The sequence below is a fragment of the Equus quagga genome, chromosome 7 (genome assembly GCF_021613505.1).
Source record: "Equus quagga isolate Etosha38 chromosome 7, UCLA_HA_Equagga_1.0, whole genome shotgun sequence".
NCBI lineage: Eukaryota > Metazoa > Chordata > Mammalia > Perissodactyla > Equidae > Equus > Equus quagga.
In genome coordinates, this window is record NC_060273.1 from 30,626,315 (window position 1) to 30,641,847 (window position 15,533).

General features: G+C 59.4%; 1 protein-coding gene across 4 annotated transcripts in view; it reads right to left on the reverse strand.

Annotated features, from left to right (window-relative positions):
• Positions 1–15,533, reverse strand: part of MAD1L1 (mitotic arrest deficient 1 like 1) — a 413,365-nt gene that overhangs the window by 165,494 nt on the left and 232,338 nt on the right. For all 4 annotated transcript variants that reach the window (XM_046666480.1, XM_046666481.1, XM_046666478.1 and 1 more), the window contains one exon: positions 9,572–9,628. In XM_046666480.1, coding sequence (XP_046522436.1) covers positions 9,572–9,628 — 57 coding nt within the window. The remainder of the gene's footprint in view (positions 1–9,571; positions 9,629–15,533) is intronic.

Below are 15,533 nucleotides of genomic sequence, written 5' to 3' on the forward strand. Positions count from 1 at the left end.
TGTGCTGAGAAGTGACTGAATTTGAAAGGTCTGGCTATGGAACCAGCCCAGCTCTGAGGTTAACTCTGCCGGCTGGGGCTCTTCACTGGTCACGACGAACACAAGCTTCCATGTTTCCCAGTGACGGAAGGCACAGGAAAGGCCATCTACAGATGAGTGGGGCAGACACGGTGACCACGAGAGCTTTCGCCACAGGGCGGCAGGGCGCTGCCCGCACATGGCCTGGCCCACAGGAGCGGAAGTGGCAGAGCGGCCCCTGGCTGTGAGAGAAGCGAGGATGCTCCGAGCCCTGCAGTGGACCGTGGGCGCCGATGCAGGACCGTGGGACCCAGCTCCACCTGAACACACCTGCAAGGCAAGCGCACGGGAGAGGAACACTCTCGGGGTTGGTGAAGATGCTGAGAACCTGATGATACAGTAAGGGGCAAAAACACTGAGCGCGCACGCAGTAAGACTGGCAGCTGGGAAAGCTGAGCCAGAGGGGCTCCCTGGAGAAACACGAGCAGTGTAACGATGTAAAGGCAGGCTGCCCTCGGCACCAGGAAGAGGGAGCAGGCTGCTGTACCGGACACGGCCCCGTCTGGACTTGTGCCCGTCACTTGTAAAGACAGATTAACCGGCCCCTGTTTTGCGGCTGTCACTCTCCCTCTCCCTCCGTGCTGTGGGGTGGGACCCCCTGTTGCTTTCACCTTCCAAGTCGGAAGTGCCCACCTTCTCCTCATCGCCCTCCTCTGACCCCCGGAAGGGGCCGCAGGACACACATGGTGCAGGTATAGCTAGCAGCTGGATAAAAAAGCCACATGCAAGTAACAGAGAGAACGGAACACTGGGAACAAACCTAACAAGATGCCAAGACTTACTAGAAGAAAACGACCCAACTGAGGTGACGGACGCGAGTGAGGACCTGAATGTGGAGAGACCCATGACGCCCCGAATGACGGCATCAGCACTGCGGGGCCCACGCTTCCAGGTTCATCTATAACGACAGCAACTCCAACAGGACTTCCACACGAACCCTGACTCCCCACCGTTCCTGGGGGGAGAAAACACGAGAATACCTGAGAAAACGCGGAAGAGGAAGCACCAGGAAGGCCGTGCCCGATCAGGTATCGAACACTCTCTCAGGTTCTGGCGACAAACAGCATGTCACCGAGTCCAGACAATGACAGACGTCGGTGTCCCCCTGCATCGGAGCCTTCTTCTCCTTTTTGGAAGGGGACCTAAGCATCTTCTGCAGTCAACGGCCAGAAATCACACCATTAAACACTTATTTTCTAGGCTAAGAAACCATCTTCTCAGGCTACTGTCTCCAGAATGCAAACGGATCCTCGCCAAGTAACAAACTAAATCTCCGGCCTCTTTTCACTGGGTCTTTGCAAACGGGGCAAAACCAAAATGACTGGCGCCCAGACTAGGGAAGGGGCCGAGGGAGGATGGACTGCTTCCTCCTGGGTCCACATCCACCCTCCACCATGGGGCCCGCAGGCCTGTCCCAGGGTCCAGGGCAAGGCGGCCATTTGAACCCAGCCCACCGTCTGCCCACTTGCCTGCGTAACTGTGCGGACCGCCTCGAGGGTGTGCTGTGAGGACTGACGTGAGACCCTCACAGCTGCGCCTGTGCCGAGGGCCGTGGCGATGGGTGTGTGACACGGACGTGTCTGCTAGTTAGACGGCACATTCAGTTCGATGCTGAGGGAGAAGTGGGCTCTGCGAGACTGAACTTTCCAGGAGGCGGGAATGCATGAGGAACAACATGGAAGGTGAAGACAACGACGTGCTTAGGACCAGCAAAGCACCGGACGTGCCAGCTGGTGGGGCCGCAGAGAGGACATGCGGACGTGTGGACAGGGAGTGAGGGAGGACGTCCAAGGGGGATGCGGCCACCACACAGCAGGAGGAGGACAGACACACCCAGAGCGTCTGGGCCCCTCAGGTCAGCCACCCAGTCCAGTGTGGGTGAGCCCTTCCCTCCCAGGGAGAAGCCTTATCCTGAGACCAGGGGACCTGGGGGGCGAGGACAGAGAGCCGAGCCAGCCTCCGCTGGGCTGGAGGGAAGAGGGCCCAGGGCGGAGAAGCGGCAATGGTTCCATCAACACGTCCCTGAAGAGCGTGGATTTGCTCAAACACATGCACGCATCTCTCCCCGCAAGGCCTCTTGAGACTCGGCATTTGAGGAGTCTGGGTGAGGGGACGCAAGCCTGTCTGCGATACAGAGCAGGCCGGAAGCTCCGAGGCAGGGGGCCCAGGGCTGGGGCAGCCACGTCTCAGACCCCGGACACGTGTTCATTCAGGACACTCTCACCAGGCTCAGGGGACAGGCACGTGATGCGGTGAGGGCAGTAAGCACCACGGTCACGGGAGCCCGGCCTCAGGGCAGCCCTCGAGCGGCAGCGGCCAGAAACCAGCTCAGCGTCCCTCGGTCGCCCTCCGCCCTCCACCCTGAAGCACTTGCTCTGTGAGGCGGCCAGTTGCCAACCCAGCCCTGAACATCCCGGGTCGACTCGATGCTGACTTCTAAACATGCCTCACCGAGCCTGCCTCCCTGCCTCCCTGCAACGGCCTCCCTGCAGCCCCCAGTGGCCCTGGCACTCGCCCCCGGGGAGCCAGCACTCAGCAATGGATCTGGGCAGCTGGGAACAGCGGAGGGCACCAGGAGGTCGGGAGGTGAGCTGGCTGCGGAGTCCTGGGTGTGAGTCCTGCCAGTGTCCTTTCCCGGGAACACGTACAACTCTGGACATGTGACACCCTTCAGTCTGGTGTCATCTGTAAGGTGGGGACAGTGGTAACGCTGCCTGTGTCAACTGAGAGTCAGCGTGGTAACAAACGTGAGGGAAATTTTCACACACTCAGGAGTGCTGAAGCCCAGGCAGACTCACGTGGTGTCAACGGCAAGGCCGCTGGGACTGCAGCCGCTGTTGGGCTGGACACGACTGGAGGGACCTGCCAGCTCCTGACACGTCTGTCGGGAGGAGGGCAGAAGCACCTCGCAGGGTTGCAGCAGTTACGTCTGAAGCTCTCACAACAGCGCCTGGCTCGCGTCAGGGCTGGGTAAACAGGTGCTAATAACTTGTAATCGTCACCATCAGCTAGGGGCTCCCAAACTAACCCAAGCTGCAGAAGCCTGCCCGAAATCGACCTCACTGTTCACCGGCTCATTTCATTCCAGGGCCGGGCACTGGACACCTGGAGGACGACGACACCGTTTTGACCTGGAGGAGCCAGCACTGCCACTCAGCACCGCCAGTGACCACTGGACTTGCTCTCCCGCAGCAAAGGCCGCCTCCTTCGCTGGCTGCCCCTGAGGACACAGGACAGCCAGAGTCACGGCCGGCAGCCGGCACAAAGGAGCAGAAGCAGCAGGCGAGGGAGAGCACTGGGAGCGAGCGGACGCGGCAGCGAGGCCAGGCCAGGGAGGCGGGCAGGGCCAGGTCCTGGCCACACAGAGGGTGGTCCACACCAACCAGGTCGGCCTCAGAGTGGACGGCTAGGCACGTGCTGGAGGGAGAGGCAGGCTAGCTGGGGTCACTGCCGCCTCTGACGCAGAAACACCCAGACTCTGACTCGGAAAGTGCCACTCGAGGAGGAGAGCACCACCGCAGCCCGCAGGGCCACGTCTGCCCCCTGACCTCCCACTGCCCTTCAGCGGCAGTCACTGGGGCCCGGCCGCTCTGCCAGCTCTGGCATCAGGGCCGGGGGATGTGGCACTCCGTCCCCTGCCCAGCACCCGGGGCCCCGATGGCCCTGCTCCTCATGCTGGGCTCCTGCGATGGGGAACAGAATCAGACACCAGACTGTGGGGTGCAGAAGCCCGCCTGTAGCCCTAGCAGTCACCTCCTCCCATGAGCCACTAAGGACAAAGTTCTCCTGCTGTGTCGGGGGGTCTTCCAGCCTGGCACTTGGTCCCGTGGCAGGACAGATCCAGGATGTGAAATGAGTCACTATCAGTCACAGAACCAGGAGGTTCTTTTAATAATTTACCGGAAGGCAGCTGGCCACGCTGGCTGACTGTGATAAGGCCAGATTCGCAGGCAGAAGGCACATACAGATGATGACTGCCAGCAGTGAACAATGGAGGCTCACACAGCTCCCTCCCGATGATTTACCGGCCCTGGACGCCAGCGTTAACAAGGGAGCATCAGCAGGCCCACTTCAGTTTGACGGCCCCTTGTAGAGTTCCCAAACGACTCTCGCTAGCATCCGTGATCCACGCACGGGCCCCTCAGAGCCAAAGCGAGCGCTGCTGCTGCCTTCTGACGAAACCCGAGGCTGGGAGAGGACGAGCGGAAGACCAGGAGGGCTGCCTGCTCTGGGGTGAGACGGGTCAGGAGAGAACCTGGCTCCTCCTGCACTGGGACGATGGGACCTGCCATGCTGGATGGCTGCATGGTTGCAGAGTTCCTCTGCACAGCGCTTGTCATTGGGCCGGCACAGAGCAGGCTCAACACGTGTAACTGCTGTCATGCTGCCAGCTGAGAGCTGGAACACAGACGGAAGAGCCCAGGACGCGGCTGCCAGGCCCTGCCTTTCCACGCGCCCCTGGTCTGGCCGTGGCCTTTCCAGGCAGACCCTCTGCGGGGCACCCCGACAGGGAGGCACGGAGCAGAAGCTAGCAGGCAGCGTTAGGGAACATGGGACACAGGGAAGGCGAGTGTGTAACTACATGGCTCATGAGGCTGGGACTCCTCTCTTCTCTGTTGTTGGCATCTCAGCTAACATCTGTTGCCAATCTTCTTTCTTGTCGTCGTCTTCTTCTCCCCAAAGCCCCACACAACATAGCTGCATATTCTAGTTGTGGGTCCTCTGGTTGTGGCATGTGGGACGCCACCTCAGCATGGCCTGATGAGCGGTGCCACGTCCGCGCCCAGGATCCGAACCAGAGAAACCCTGGGCCGCCGAAGCAGAGCGCACGAACCCAAGCACTCGGCCACGGGACCGTCCCCTGTAACTCCTCTTAAACCAGGAAGAAAATCTTCAATTCTCACTCCCTGGAGCAAATAAAATATTAGAGGAATTTTTATAGTCATAATCAAAATACTCATTTCTCCAGCCACCGCTGGCCACATCTAATTAGCATGAGGTATGTTAATGATACAACCATGGTCCAGGACATCTTTCTTTGTGATATTAATTGCATTTAAAGAAAAAAGCATGAATTGTGCTCATGGTTACTAATTAGCATGGGTTTGCTAATTAACAAAAGAAAGTCAAACTGTCTTTGTCCCGTCATCTGCAACTACCTAAAGATGTTTAAATTTTTCTTTTTTCCTCTCTCTCTCCTTTCCTAAATAGAGAACTGACTTTGGGCCAGAAAACAGGAGGTGAGGGAGCTGTAGGCTGGGAGAGACGGGCCAGTGACCAGGCCCCATCCCCAACCTTCTTGGACAGAGGGGTGGAAACAGTCAGTGGCCCCTTAGATGCAGACTTCTTACAATCCAGGCCCAGAGGAAAAGGCCACCCAGAGCCCCTGCTTTCCTAGGACCAGAGACCCCCCGGCAGCACTGGTCACCAAGGCACCAGGGCTGACCCTGGCCCCAGCCTCACTGTCTCCTTCTTCAGTCTCTTACTCCCCAAACCAGCGGTTCACAGCAGGGCAGGAACCTCCTCCCAACCAGACTGTATGCATTTCAGGGTTAATCCCACGCCCTGAGGATTTGAACACACATCTGGACACCCACCCCTTGCACTGCCCCACCTGGACTTTACCTCCTTGGGGCAGCAGAAGACACCCCCAGACCCAGGGAAGATTTGGAGGGAGAACAGAGGTTCACAGGCTCCCCGAGTAAGCACAGGCTGCCTGCATGCCTGGCCCCCAGGCACTGCCATTTCTCATTTTCCCTTTAACTGGGAAGGAGAAGAGAGAAGTGAAATAAACAACGTGAAATAAGCTCAAGATTAGACAATCAAAGGCAGAGATTAAAAACCTGACTGAGGAGACAGCTACAGCCCAGATCCAAAAACAAGCTTGAAGGAAGCATCACAAGCAGCCCCCGGTGTCCCCGGGCGCGGGCGGCCCATCCCCGTGTACCAGAGCCCCCGGTGACTTGGGGCGTGGGCAGGAATCAACTCAGGGAATAGCCAGGCCCCTGCACTGCTGGCCCTCTCCACAGGGCCAGGGCCACAGGACAAGGCAATTTCACCCAAAGCTCCCCGGAAAGCCACGTCCCAGACTCCCCAGCGGCCAAGGGAGGGGCTCCTGCGCCTGGGCTAGGGTGCCAGGTCTCCAGGCAGCTCCCTGCTGGCTGACATCAGAATCTCCCAGGCGGGGAGTGGGCAGTAAACTAACACCCCTACCCGGCAGGCCCTCCACAAATCCTAATCTAATTGGTCTAGAGGGGGGACCAGGCGTCAGTATCCTAACAGACGCCTGGAAGCTTTATACAGGGCACGAAAACCATATGGGCCAAAAATAAGAAAAAACACAGACCAGAGAGCAGACCCCCTCAGGCCCCACGCCCCTCTGGCACCCCGTGAGGAAATGCAGGGGAAGGGGTGGGGTTGGCTGAGGCATCCTCCCTTCTGGGGCAGTAGAGGCTGGGGGCGATGAGCTCGCTTGGCCTCGCTGCTGCGGGCTTGGCACGTGCTCGGCACGGCTTCCTCTGACTGCTCCTGCCTGTGTGCAGCAGGAACAGAGCCCTCGGGCACGCTGCGATTCAGGTCACACCGAGGAGGCGATGCACGTTGACACAGAACACGGGGGTCTCCCCAGGGCTCCTTCACATGGATGCATCCGCCTTCAAAGAACCCTGCCCACTGCGGGCTTCCCCCCAGTCAGCAAGGAACAGGCCCCCTGTTGGAAGGGCCTGGACACACCAGTGGCTGAGGAGGAAGCCCTGACCCCTGCGGTCTGGACCCAGGCAGGCGGAGCTGCCCTACTTGGGCCTGTGCCCTGCCTGCCAAGGCTGCTGCCACTGCAAACAGCCCGGGTGCTCATGCTGAGTCCCTGCACACTCCGCACGGATGTCCTGGTCAGAGCTCCTCCCTACCCCAGGCCCGAAGGAGCAGGCACGCCTGTCAGGCACGCCTGTCAGGCCCACTCCTCTCCCCCATGTGGGGCTGACCCCCAGCCGGCATTCGGACCCCACCCGGTGAGGGCAGAGGGCATTGAGGGAGCCCTGGGCCTCCTGGTGAGCAGCAGGTCTGAGGCGCCCCCAGACCAGTGGCAGTGGAGCTCACTGCGGAGAACTCAGACAACCCACAGGCCTCCTACAGCCTACAGAGCAGCATGCTGACGCACAAGTCTGAAAACACGCACGGAAACAGGGTCACCCCACTTAGAGCAAAGCATCGCGGCCTCACCGCCCGCCCTCCCTCACCCTCACCTGGCAAGCCCCGGCCCTGGGAAGGCCCAGTCAACTGCTGTCCGGCCACTGGGAGCATCTGAGCACTGGAGACAAAACCTACCCACCAGCCTTGCCTGAGACTCCCGGCCAGAAACCTCAAAGGGCCCACTAACCACGCCAGGTACGTGCACCTCCTCCGCTCACAGGTCTCCCCCACTCCCCAGGATGAGAGGCACGCCCTCCCCTCTCAGCACCCAGCCCGCCTGCCTCCTCGGCCTGGAGCCCCTCCATCCTGCTCCCTCCAGCACCATCACTCTACCTGCTCGGCTGGACTGTGGCCCAGTGAAGGCCCACCCTTACCCACACCACTGGGCAGCTGCAGGCCACTCTCTGGGCCCTTCAGAGCACACACCTCAGTGCATCCGAGTGCACGTGCTAAGGACGGCTGTGGGTCCAGTCACGCTTTCCCTGCCCCCCCAGGAAGCAGCTCTCACTAGCAGCATGGATGAGATCCTGTCACCAGGCCCACAGGCCACTCTGCTCCTCTCACAGCTCTGTTACGGCACGTGACCCAGCCGGTCCCTCACTGGACACTTCCTTCTCCGGCTCTGTGGGTGCAGCTGTCCTCCCCAGGTCCCTGACTCCTGGGTGCCCCTCTCAGGCCGGCTGTCCAGATGCTGGAGCAGCCTGACAGGGCTCCGACCTCAGGCTCTACCTTCTGCTACCTGCGCTCACTCCAAGGACACGAGGACACCCAGATGCTTCACTGGCCTTGACTCAGGGCTCCAGATACTAGACCCAGGCACCCAATGTCCAACAGCGTCTCAGACCTTCATGTCTCCCTTCAAACCTGCGCCCCCCAATCTTCCCATCCCACCCATGAACCCCCCACCCTCCCACTACCCAGGCCAGAAGCCCAGCCATGCCTGAACCCTGCCCTCGCGCTCTACCTAATCTTTGTCTCCCATCAGCACGGCTGAGTCTGACCCTCCTCACCAGGGCACCCTGCCACCCTCGCTCATCTCCCACCCAATAGGGGCTCTGAGCACAGCCAACCCTGGGCCCCCAGGTGCTGGTGACTGGGCCTTGTCCCTGGTTCCGTTCCTCATCCCCATCCCCCTTTGTCCCCTGCCTTATGAGTGGGCCGATTTCAGATCCATCCAGTCCCTCCCTACAGTAAGGACCAACAGTGGTGACAGCAAGGACCACAACCATGATGACCACCTTGGGCTGTGGGGACAGCTGCACAAAGGAAAAACAAATTCAAGGACATGTCCTTTCACCTTGGAGGTCATTCCTGTTTTGCAGGCGAAGGCCAGATGACCTGCTCAAGGTCAGAGGGCTGACAAGTGATGACACCAAAATAGGAACTCCGATCCTGGATGCAAGTCCTAGAGCTGTCCCAACACTGACAGCAGCCTCGCCTGTATCCCCAAACCAGCTGGCACATGGCCTGGAGCAGAGCAACCCCAAGACATGCAGACATTCCCTGTGGCCTTCCTGTGTCCCTGGGGGCTTCATCCTCACAGAGACCAGACCAAGGGCCAGAGAAGGGTGGCGGGGTGCACAGCTTACACAGAACAAAGAGGCTGCAAAAGCAAAGCCTGTTTGTCCCCCAGAAAGGTGGTGAGGGAGCCTCTTACTACTGCAGCCCCCGGGCCAGGCCCTGGGGCCTCACCTGCACACGCCCACGCCAAGGCTCTGCAGGCAGCAGCAGGGGAGGGCAGGGCTGATGTGGCGTGAGCAAAAAGCACGTCAAAAGTCAACCCACACAAACAACAGAGAAATAAACCTGTTGAGCAGCGATCAACACTGCAGGCTGGAGAATCCTGCATCTCAGGCTGGACACACTGTGAGGCGGAGCCCCAGCTGAGGGTGGGTGACAATCTAATAACACCACAGGGACCATGGGGCAAGACAGGGATCCGCGTGCCATGTGGCTCTCCGTTGCTCATGTGGGTTTCACATCTGCTTTATCATCAGATAGGTCATGACCTTGGGCAGTAAGCCATCACCGTCCCCACCTTATGGCTTGGCAGCAGCAGCCCCGCTCAGTCTGTCGCCGGGGAGCCAGCACGCAGCTTCCAAACCCCATGTCCTCTCCATTCCCAGCTGCGTTTCTGATGCCCAGAGGATCACAGCTATCAGGAACCCACACGCTTGCACCTGCAGGATCAGCCCCGATGGGGACAGGAACTTCTGCCTGGGGCCCAGGATCTAAGCCGCCCCAAACTCCAGGCTTCCCTTTGGCCACAAAGGCCCCCAACAAGGCACGTGGCTCAGGGACTTACCATGTCTGCTCTTTGTTTCTGGCCTCCCAGCTCCTCCAGTGCCTGTGACAGCTGAGCCTTCAAAACAAGACAGAAAGTGGGGTCAGTGGGCCTTCTCCTCCCAGGCAAAGGGACCACACCTCCCCCACGGGGTCTGCTGCCCCCACGGTCTGCTGGGCAGGGGGACCCTGGGAGCTGGAGAGCAGGAGCTGGCACGGTCAGGGCCCAGTTGACTGCCACCTGGGGAGGGCCCCGTGTTCCCATTGTGGAGAGGGGAACTGAGGGGGCAGCTGGAAAACATAAGAGGATGCCAAGTCCACCTTGAAACCTGCTGCATGAAAGCGACATGGAGTTATGGGCAGGCAGAGAGATTCGGGCAGGAAAACAATTCGCCTCTGCTTGGCAGGCTCACATCTGGAAGAAGGAATTAAGGTGACTTTCCTGACGGGGTCAACATCCAGGAAAACCCCAGAAGCCCCTCAAACACGGCCCACCCAACAGGACTCTGGAATCCAGGCAGAGCAGTCCCCACACCAGGGTGCCTGGCCCAATCAGGCCGACGATGGTGCCAGCCTGGTCACAGCTGTGGCCAGAGTCATCAAGCTCAGCTCCAGCCCATCACAGGGTGCTCACTCTCCCACAGGGACCGGGGAGAGCCCAGGGGCTGCCACACTCCGGCCTGGGCAAGTCCGGCTGGCATCTTCAATCTCTACAGAAGCCACCCTGGAAGAGGCAGCAGACCAACTCCAGAGTAGGAGCACCAGGACCCAAAGCTCGGGGTCAACTGGGCCGAGGCCTCGGTCACTCACATGTGCCCCTGCCCCCAGCCTCGAGGCCCACAAGGGTGGCTTGTGTGGCTTGCTTCAGGTCGACGATTTATCCTTGTGGGTCCTCAGCATCATTAGGCAAGGACATGCTCACAAAATGAGAAAACTGGTCACCCATTTTTTTCCAGAAAACAGTGAAAATGAATGTATCAAGTGAGTTTCAGGGACACTATTCTCAACACTGCTTGGCGAGGGCCTCCAGCAACCTCTGTGCAGAAGCACTGTGCACTCAGTACCCAGGCAGCGATCCACGGGGTCTGTGCGCCACCACAAGGAAAGGACCGACTCTGAGAGGGACTGCTCTTGCACAGAGAAGGAGAGCTGGGACCAACCCAGCAGGTCAGACTGGAAACCCTGTCCGTTCCCTGGAGCGGCAGGATGGCAGACAAGCAGACATCACACTGAAGGCCGCTTCTCTCAGGGCCCCGCTGTAAGGTCTCGAGCACCCAGCCCTGAACGCACAGAGGAAGGGAGACTCGCACACGCTGCCGAGTAAAGCCAGCATGCTACCCGAGGGCAGGGGCGCTCCGTGGTCCTGTCCATCTACAGTCTGGCTTCACCCCAAACAGCCAGGGGTGTGTGCTTCCTCCATGCAAACATTTTCTATGAGGCCAGGATGCTCTTTGCAAGCTCATCGTGACTCTGCAAGCCGCCTGAGCCCATTCCCAGGGAAGCCACGCCAAGCCAGGGAGAGGAGGATTGTCATTGCAATGGCTGAGACTTCTGAGGAAAATCTCCAAGACCAGCCAAGCTCCAATTGCCCCGAGGACCGAGTGCTGAGCCTGATGCCCGGGCCTGTGCGCCAGCGAGCCTCATTCTCTGTCCATCCGCCTTGGCCTCCCCTCAGGCCGAGCACCGAGGAACAAGCACAGAGATCGGGGGCAGGCAGGGACAGGTGGGGGCAGGCGGGCAGGGCGGCCTCCCAGGCACTGTGGAGGCCACCCTTTGTGGGCAGGAACTGGCCTGTGGGTGTTCATGGCCACCGAGAGCGGATGGTGTATAAACATTTGCACAGAAAGGGCGAGATCGGCTCTCCAGAGCAGGGAGCAACCACACCTGGGAGTGGGGCGGTGTGTGCCTTCCGGCTGACAGGTCTACAAAAGGCTGCTCGGAAGAGACGGGGCAGCCACTGTGAGTGAGAGGGCAAGGACACACCCCTCTGCTGTCCCCACGCTGGAGCAGACCTTCCGCAGCCTGGTCCCATGGACTCATCCTGGCATCGCAGGCCAGACCCCAAGGGGAGAACCCTGGGCGGCACCACCCCTTGCTGCCGCAGCTCGGCCTCCACCCGCACACCCACTCCCGGGAGGTGACATTCTCACTGGCCCTAGTTCAGGAAGGAAGAAACTGAGGCCCAGAAGCGAAGCCGTACCCTACACCCACACAGCCACCCCGGGTGGGTGAAGGGGCAGGAGGTGACCCAGGGCTCATGCTCCCCTGCCCACACCCCAGGCAGCACGGAGCCCCAGGGCCCCACAAGTGCCGCCACCCCCCTCGGGAGACACCCTCTCCCTGTGCCCACGGAGCACGTGCCTCCCCTCCCCACCCCGTCTCACGCCAAGGCAGTGCAGGGCAGGAAGCCCAGACTTGCTCCACTGGACAGTGCCGGGGGACACAAAGAACACCCACAAAGCAGTAAGGAAAACAAACGATGTGAAGAAAAATGGACCAGAGATTGAGACAGACATCACCCAGTGGAGGAAACACGTGTGGATAGTGACCGCATGACAAGGGAAGCAGCGTCACTGATCAGGAAAACGCACATGGAGATCCACCAGGAAACACCGCTTTGCACCCATGCAGCGGGCAGAAATGCAGGAGTCTGGCGATCAGAGCACGGGGGATCATCCACACTGGCGGTAAAGCACGCTGGGAATACTGCGGTGCCTCCCCAAGCCGCACAGTCGCAGCTCCTCTGACTCCGCGATCCCACTCAGCTGCGCATTCAAAGAAACTGCGAGACACGTGCATAGCCAACCCAGACAAACCGGTCCTCGAGCACTGCAACAGGGAAATCAGAGCCACCAAGATGCCCGTCAGCAGGGCAGGAAGCAACACGCTGCAGTAGATTTATGTGGACATGGGGGTTGGCAGGGAAAGGTAGTCCATGGTAGGACTGGGTCTGCCTGTGGCCGCGCCCAGGACAGCTCCATGCTCACGCACCTCCGCGCTCAGACCCTGTGAATGAGTGAGGAAGTGATGTCACAGACATCCAGCGGTGACCTCTGGGAGCCAGTCCAGGCCTGCAGGGAGAGTAGGCGAGGCCCCAGAGGGCTCAGTGTTAGGCTGGGCTCCGGGCAGTTAGGCCAGGACGCCGCCGCCAACATCTGCAGGACACTTCATCTCGGCTTCTGTGAAGACATGACTGAACGCTGGGCTGCAGAGACGGTGGATTGGCCACCGGCCGGGAAACTTAAAGCAGAGACTGATTACCAGCAGATGCTGATCCCATAAGCTCGTCCCTGTGCCTCACCCACTCCAACATTCCCAGCAATGACTTGAAAGAAATGCAGAAAGTGTGCTTCTCAAATCCTCACACGACGGGGCTTGCAAATATTGCAAATACAATGAGATCAGTAAGATTTAGAGAGATCCCAAGAAGCCAGAATAATTGGCAGAAACCTGACTCGGAGAAAAGTCAACACTGCAATTGGAATCGAGCCTTTGCCCGCATTTGCCCAGGGGACACCTGCCCTGGAGCAGCCCTTAGAAAAACACAACCCGAGGAATGGGGCCCGCAAGGGTCTGCCACCACAGCCAGGGCATCAGGGGGCTCAGCTCACTCCCGCCAGTCAGCTGCAGCTGTGTAAGATTCTAGTCTCCTGGGGGACAGGCCATGTTCATCGAGGCAGACACTGACCAACTAAAGTACTCCCAAAGAGGTGACTGGGACAGCAGAGGGCATCACGCTGAGCCGTTTAGCCGTGAAGGAAGAGAACTTCCAGAGACGCAGGAGCTACCTTTAACCCAAGGACAGAAGTCATGACCACAAGGTAACGAGTGACTGCTGGGGCTGACGATGCTCTGTCTCCATCTGGGCAGTGGCTGCAGAGCCGTGTTCCCTGGGTGAGAACTCCTTAAGCTTGCACACTTAGGAGGTGTGCTTGTGTGTGTGTGTGTACGTTACACTTCCAAGAAAAGGCAGACCTCACATACACTCCAGCACCCTGGAGGACCAACCAGGGAGAAAGAGAGGGACAGCTCTGCTACACAAAAGGAAGAAGTTTCTAAGAGCAGGAAGCTCCCCATCAACGAAAATGATGACATGACCTGTCGCATCGTCTCCATCAGAGGGTTGAATGGGCTTCCAATGGGCTTCCGTCCCCCAGTGGGCTTCCGTGTCTAAGACCCTGCGAGTGCAGAAGGCTCCAGGCTGGGGACGGATCAAGAGGCCCCCGACAAGCCCAGCAGGCAGAGAGGTTGGGATTCCAGGCGAGGGGGACACATGACCAGGGGATGAGGTGAGACAGGGCAGGCAGCGGCAGAGAGCCTCTGGGCTGGGTTTGCAGATGTTCCTAAGGGCAAATGCATGGGCGTGGGAGGAGCGGCTGGGAAGGGCGGGAAGCGGGAGCTCCTGAGAACAGGAGGACGCTGGGCTCCACGTGAGAGGTGCAGCCGCTGGTGCATTGACCGCCCCGAGGGGCTGTGCAGGAAGTCTCCCAAGAGCAGAAAGCCTGCCTTTAAACCGTGGGGGGAGTGGACAGAGCGGGCCACGGCAGGGTCGGGGCACGCCCTGTGGATGGGGGTACTGACCGCCTGGCCTGACCTCCCGCCTGCGAGGCAAATCCACAGATCGAGAGCCTAGAAGCTTCCAGCAGAAGGCCTGCACAGAGCAGACATCCTGAAAATCCCTCCCTCACCTCTGTCATTCAGTGAAAATGTCCTGGGGATAGAAAGACAAAGGGCACAGCAACACATGCACAGCCTACAGCCAGGAGAGGCGAGCCAGCGCAGGAGCAGGGGCCACAAGGGTCCAGGGAGAGCTCCCGCGGCTTCCACGGGCAGCGTGGCTCCCAGAGGGGGCGTGGAGAGGCCTCTCGAGGGGATGAATTCTGCTTCTGGACAAGATGGAGCAGTGGGCACCAGATTCACCCTCCTGCCTCAGTCAACCAGCAAACCAGACACAACGCACGAGACGATGGTTTTCTGGCATCAGAGAACAGCACAGAACTCTGGCCCTGGGAGGAGGAGATACGCAGGCCGCCACCGACCAGCTCACTGCCCACCACGCAGCGCCTTGGGACACAGGCAGGGAGGGGCCAGGCAGAAGTCCCCGGATGCTGCAGGCAGACTTCCCAGAAGGAGGATGAGGGGCAGGTCCGGACAGACGCCTCACCAGGGAAGGCGCGCTGACGGCCAGACAGCACAGGAGAAGCTCCAGCAGTTCTCGGTCGTCAGGGAGATCAGACCGACGGCGCCCAGAGTGGGAAGGACGCGGGCGCTGGAGCCCTGGCACGTGCCGCAGGGAGACTTCTCGACGGTGGGACACGAGACAGCGCAGCCGCTTGGGCAGGCAGGTTGGCAGTTTCTGGTAAGAGTTAAGTGCACGTTTTCCCCAGGACCCAACAAGCCCTCTCCTGGTACACACCCCAGAAACACACAAACGTGTCTGCACGAGGACTTGTGTTGGGAGATGCGCTGCAGCTTTATCCACAATGGGCAGGAACCGAAAAGACCCTAACATCCACCACTTGATGGACGGAGACCCAAATTTGAATATAGCCGTACAAAATGCAATCCTATTTAGCAATAAAAAGAAATGAACTGTTGATGCAACAAGTGGGTGAATCTCAAAAGCCCTGGGCACAGCAAAGCGGCAGACACATGGCCGTAGGACGCCATCGACACGAGGCCTGGAAAGGCTACGCTGTGGCGGCAGGAAACAGACAGGGTCCCCGGGGCCGGGCAGGGGGGCTGCTGCAAGGGGTGCAGAGCAGCTCCGGGGCTGAAACTGCTCCATACCATGGCTTGGCGGCGGTTACACAACTACACACGTTTGTCAAAATCCATCAAACTGTACTGAATTTTACTGCATATAAACTATATTTCAACAAAGTTGACTGTAAAAACTTAAAATTCCCAAAATAAGAAAGAATAATGTACTGAGGATTGATTCTACTCCCTTTCCTGTGCTCCTGAGTTAGTTAACCTGCCAC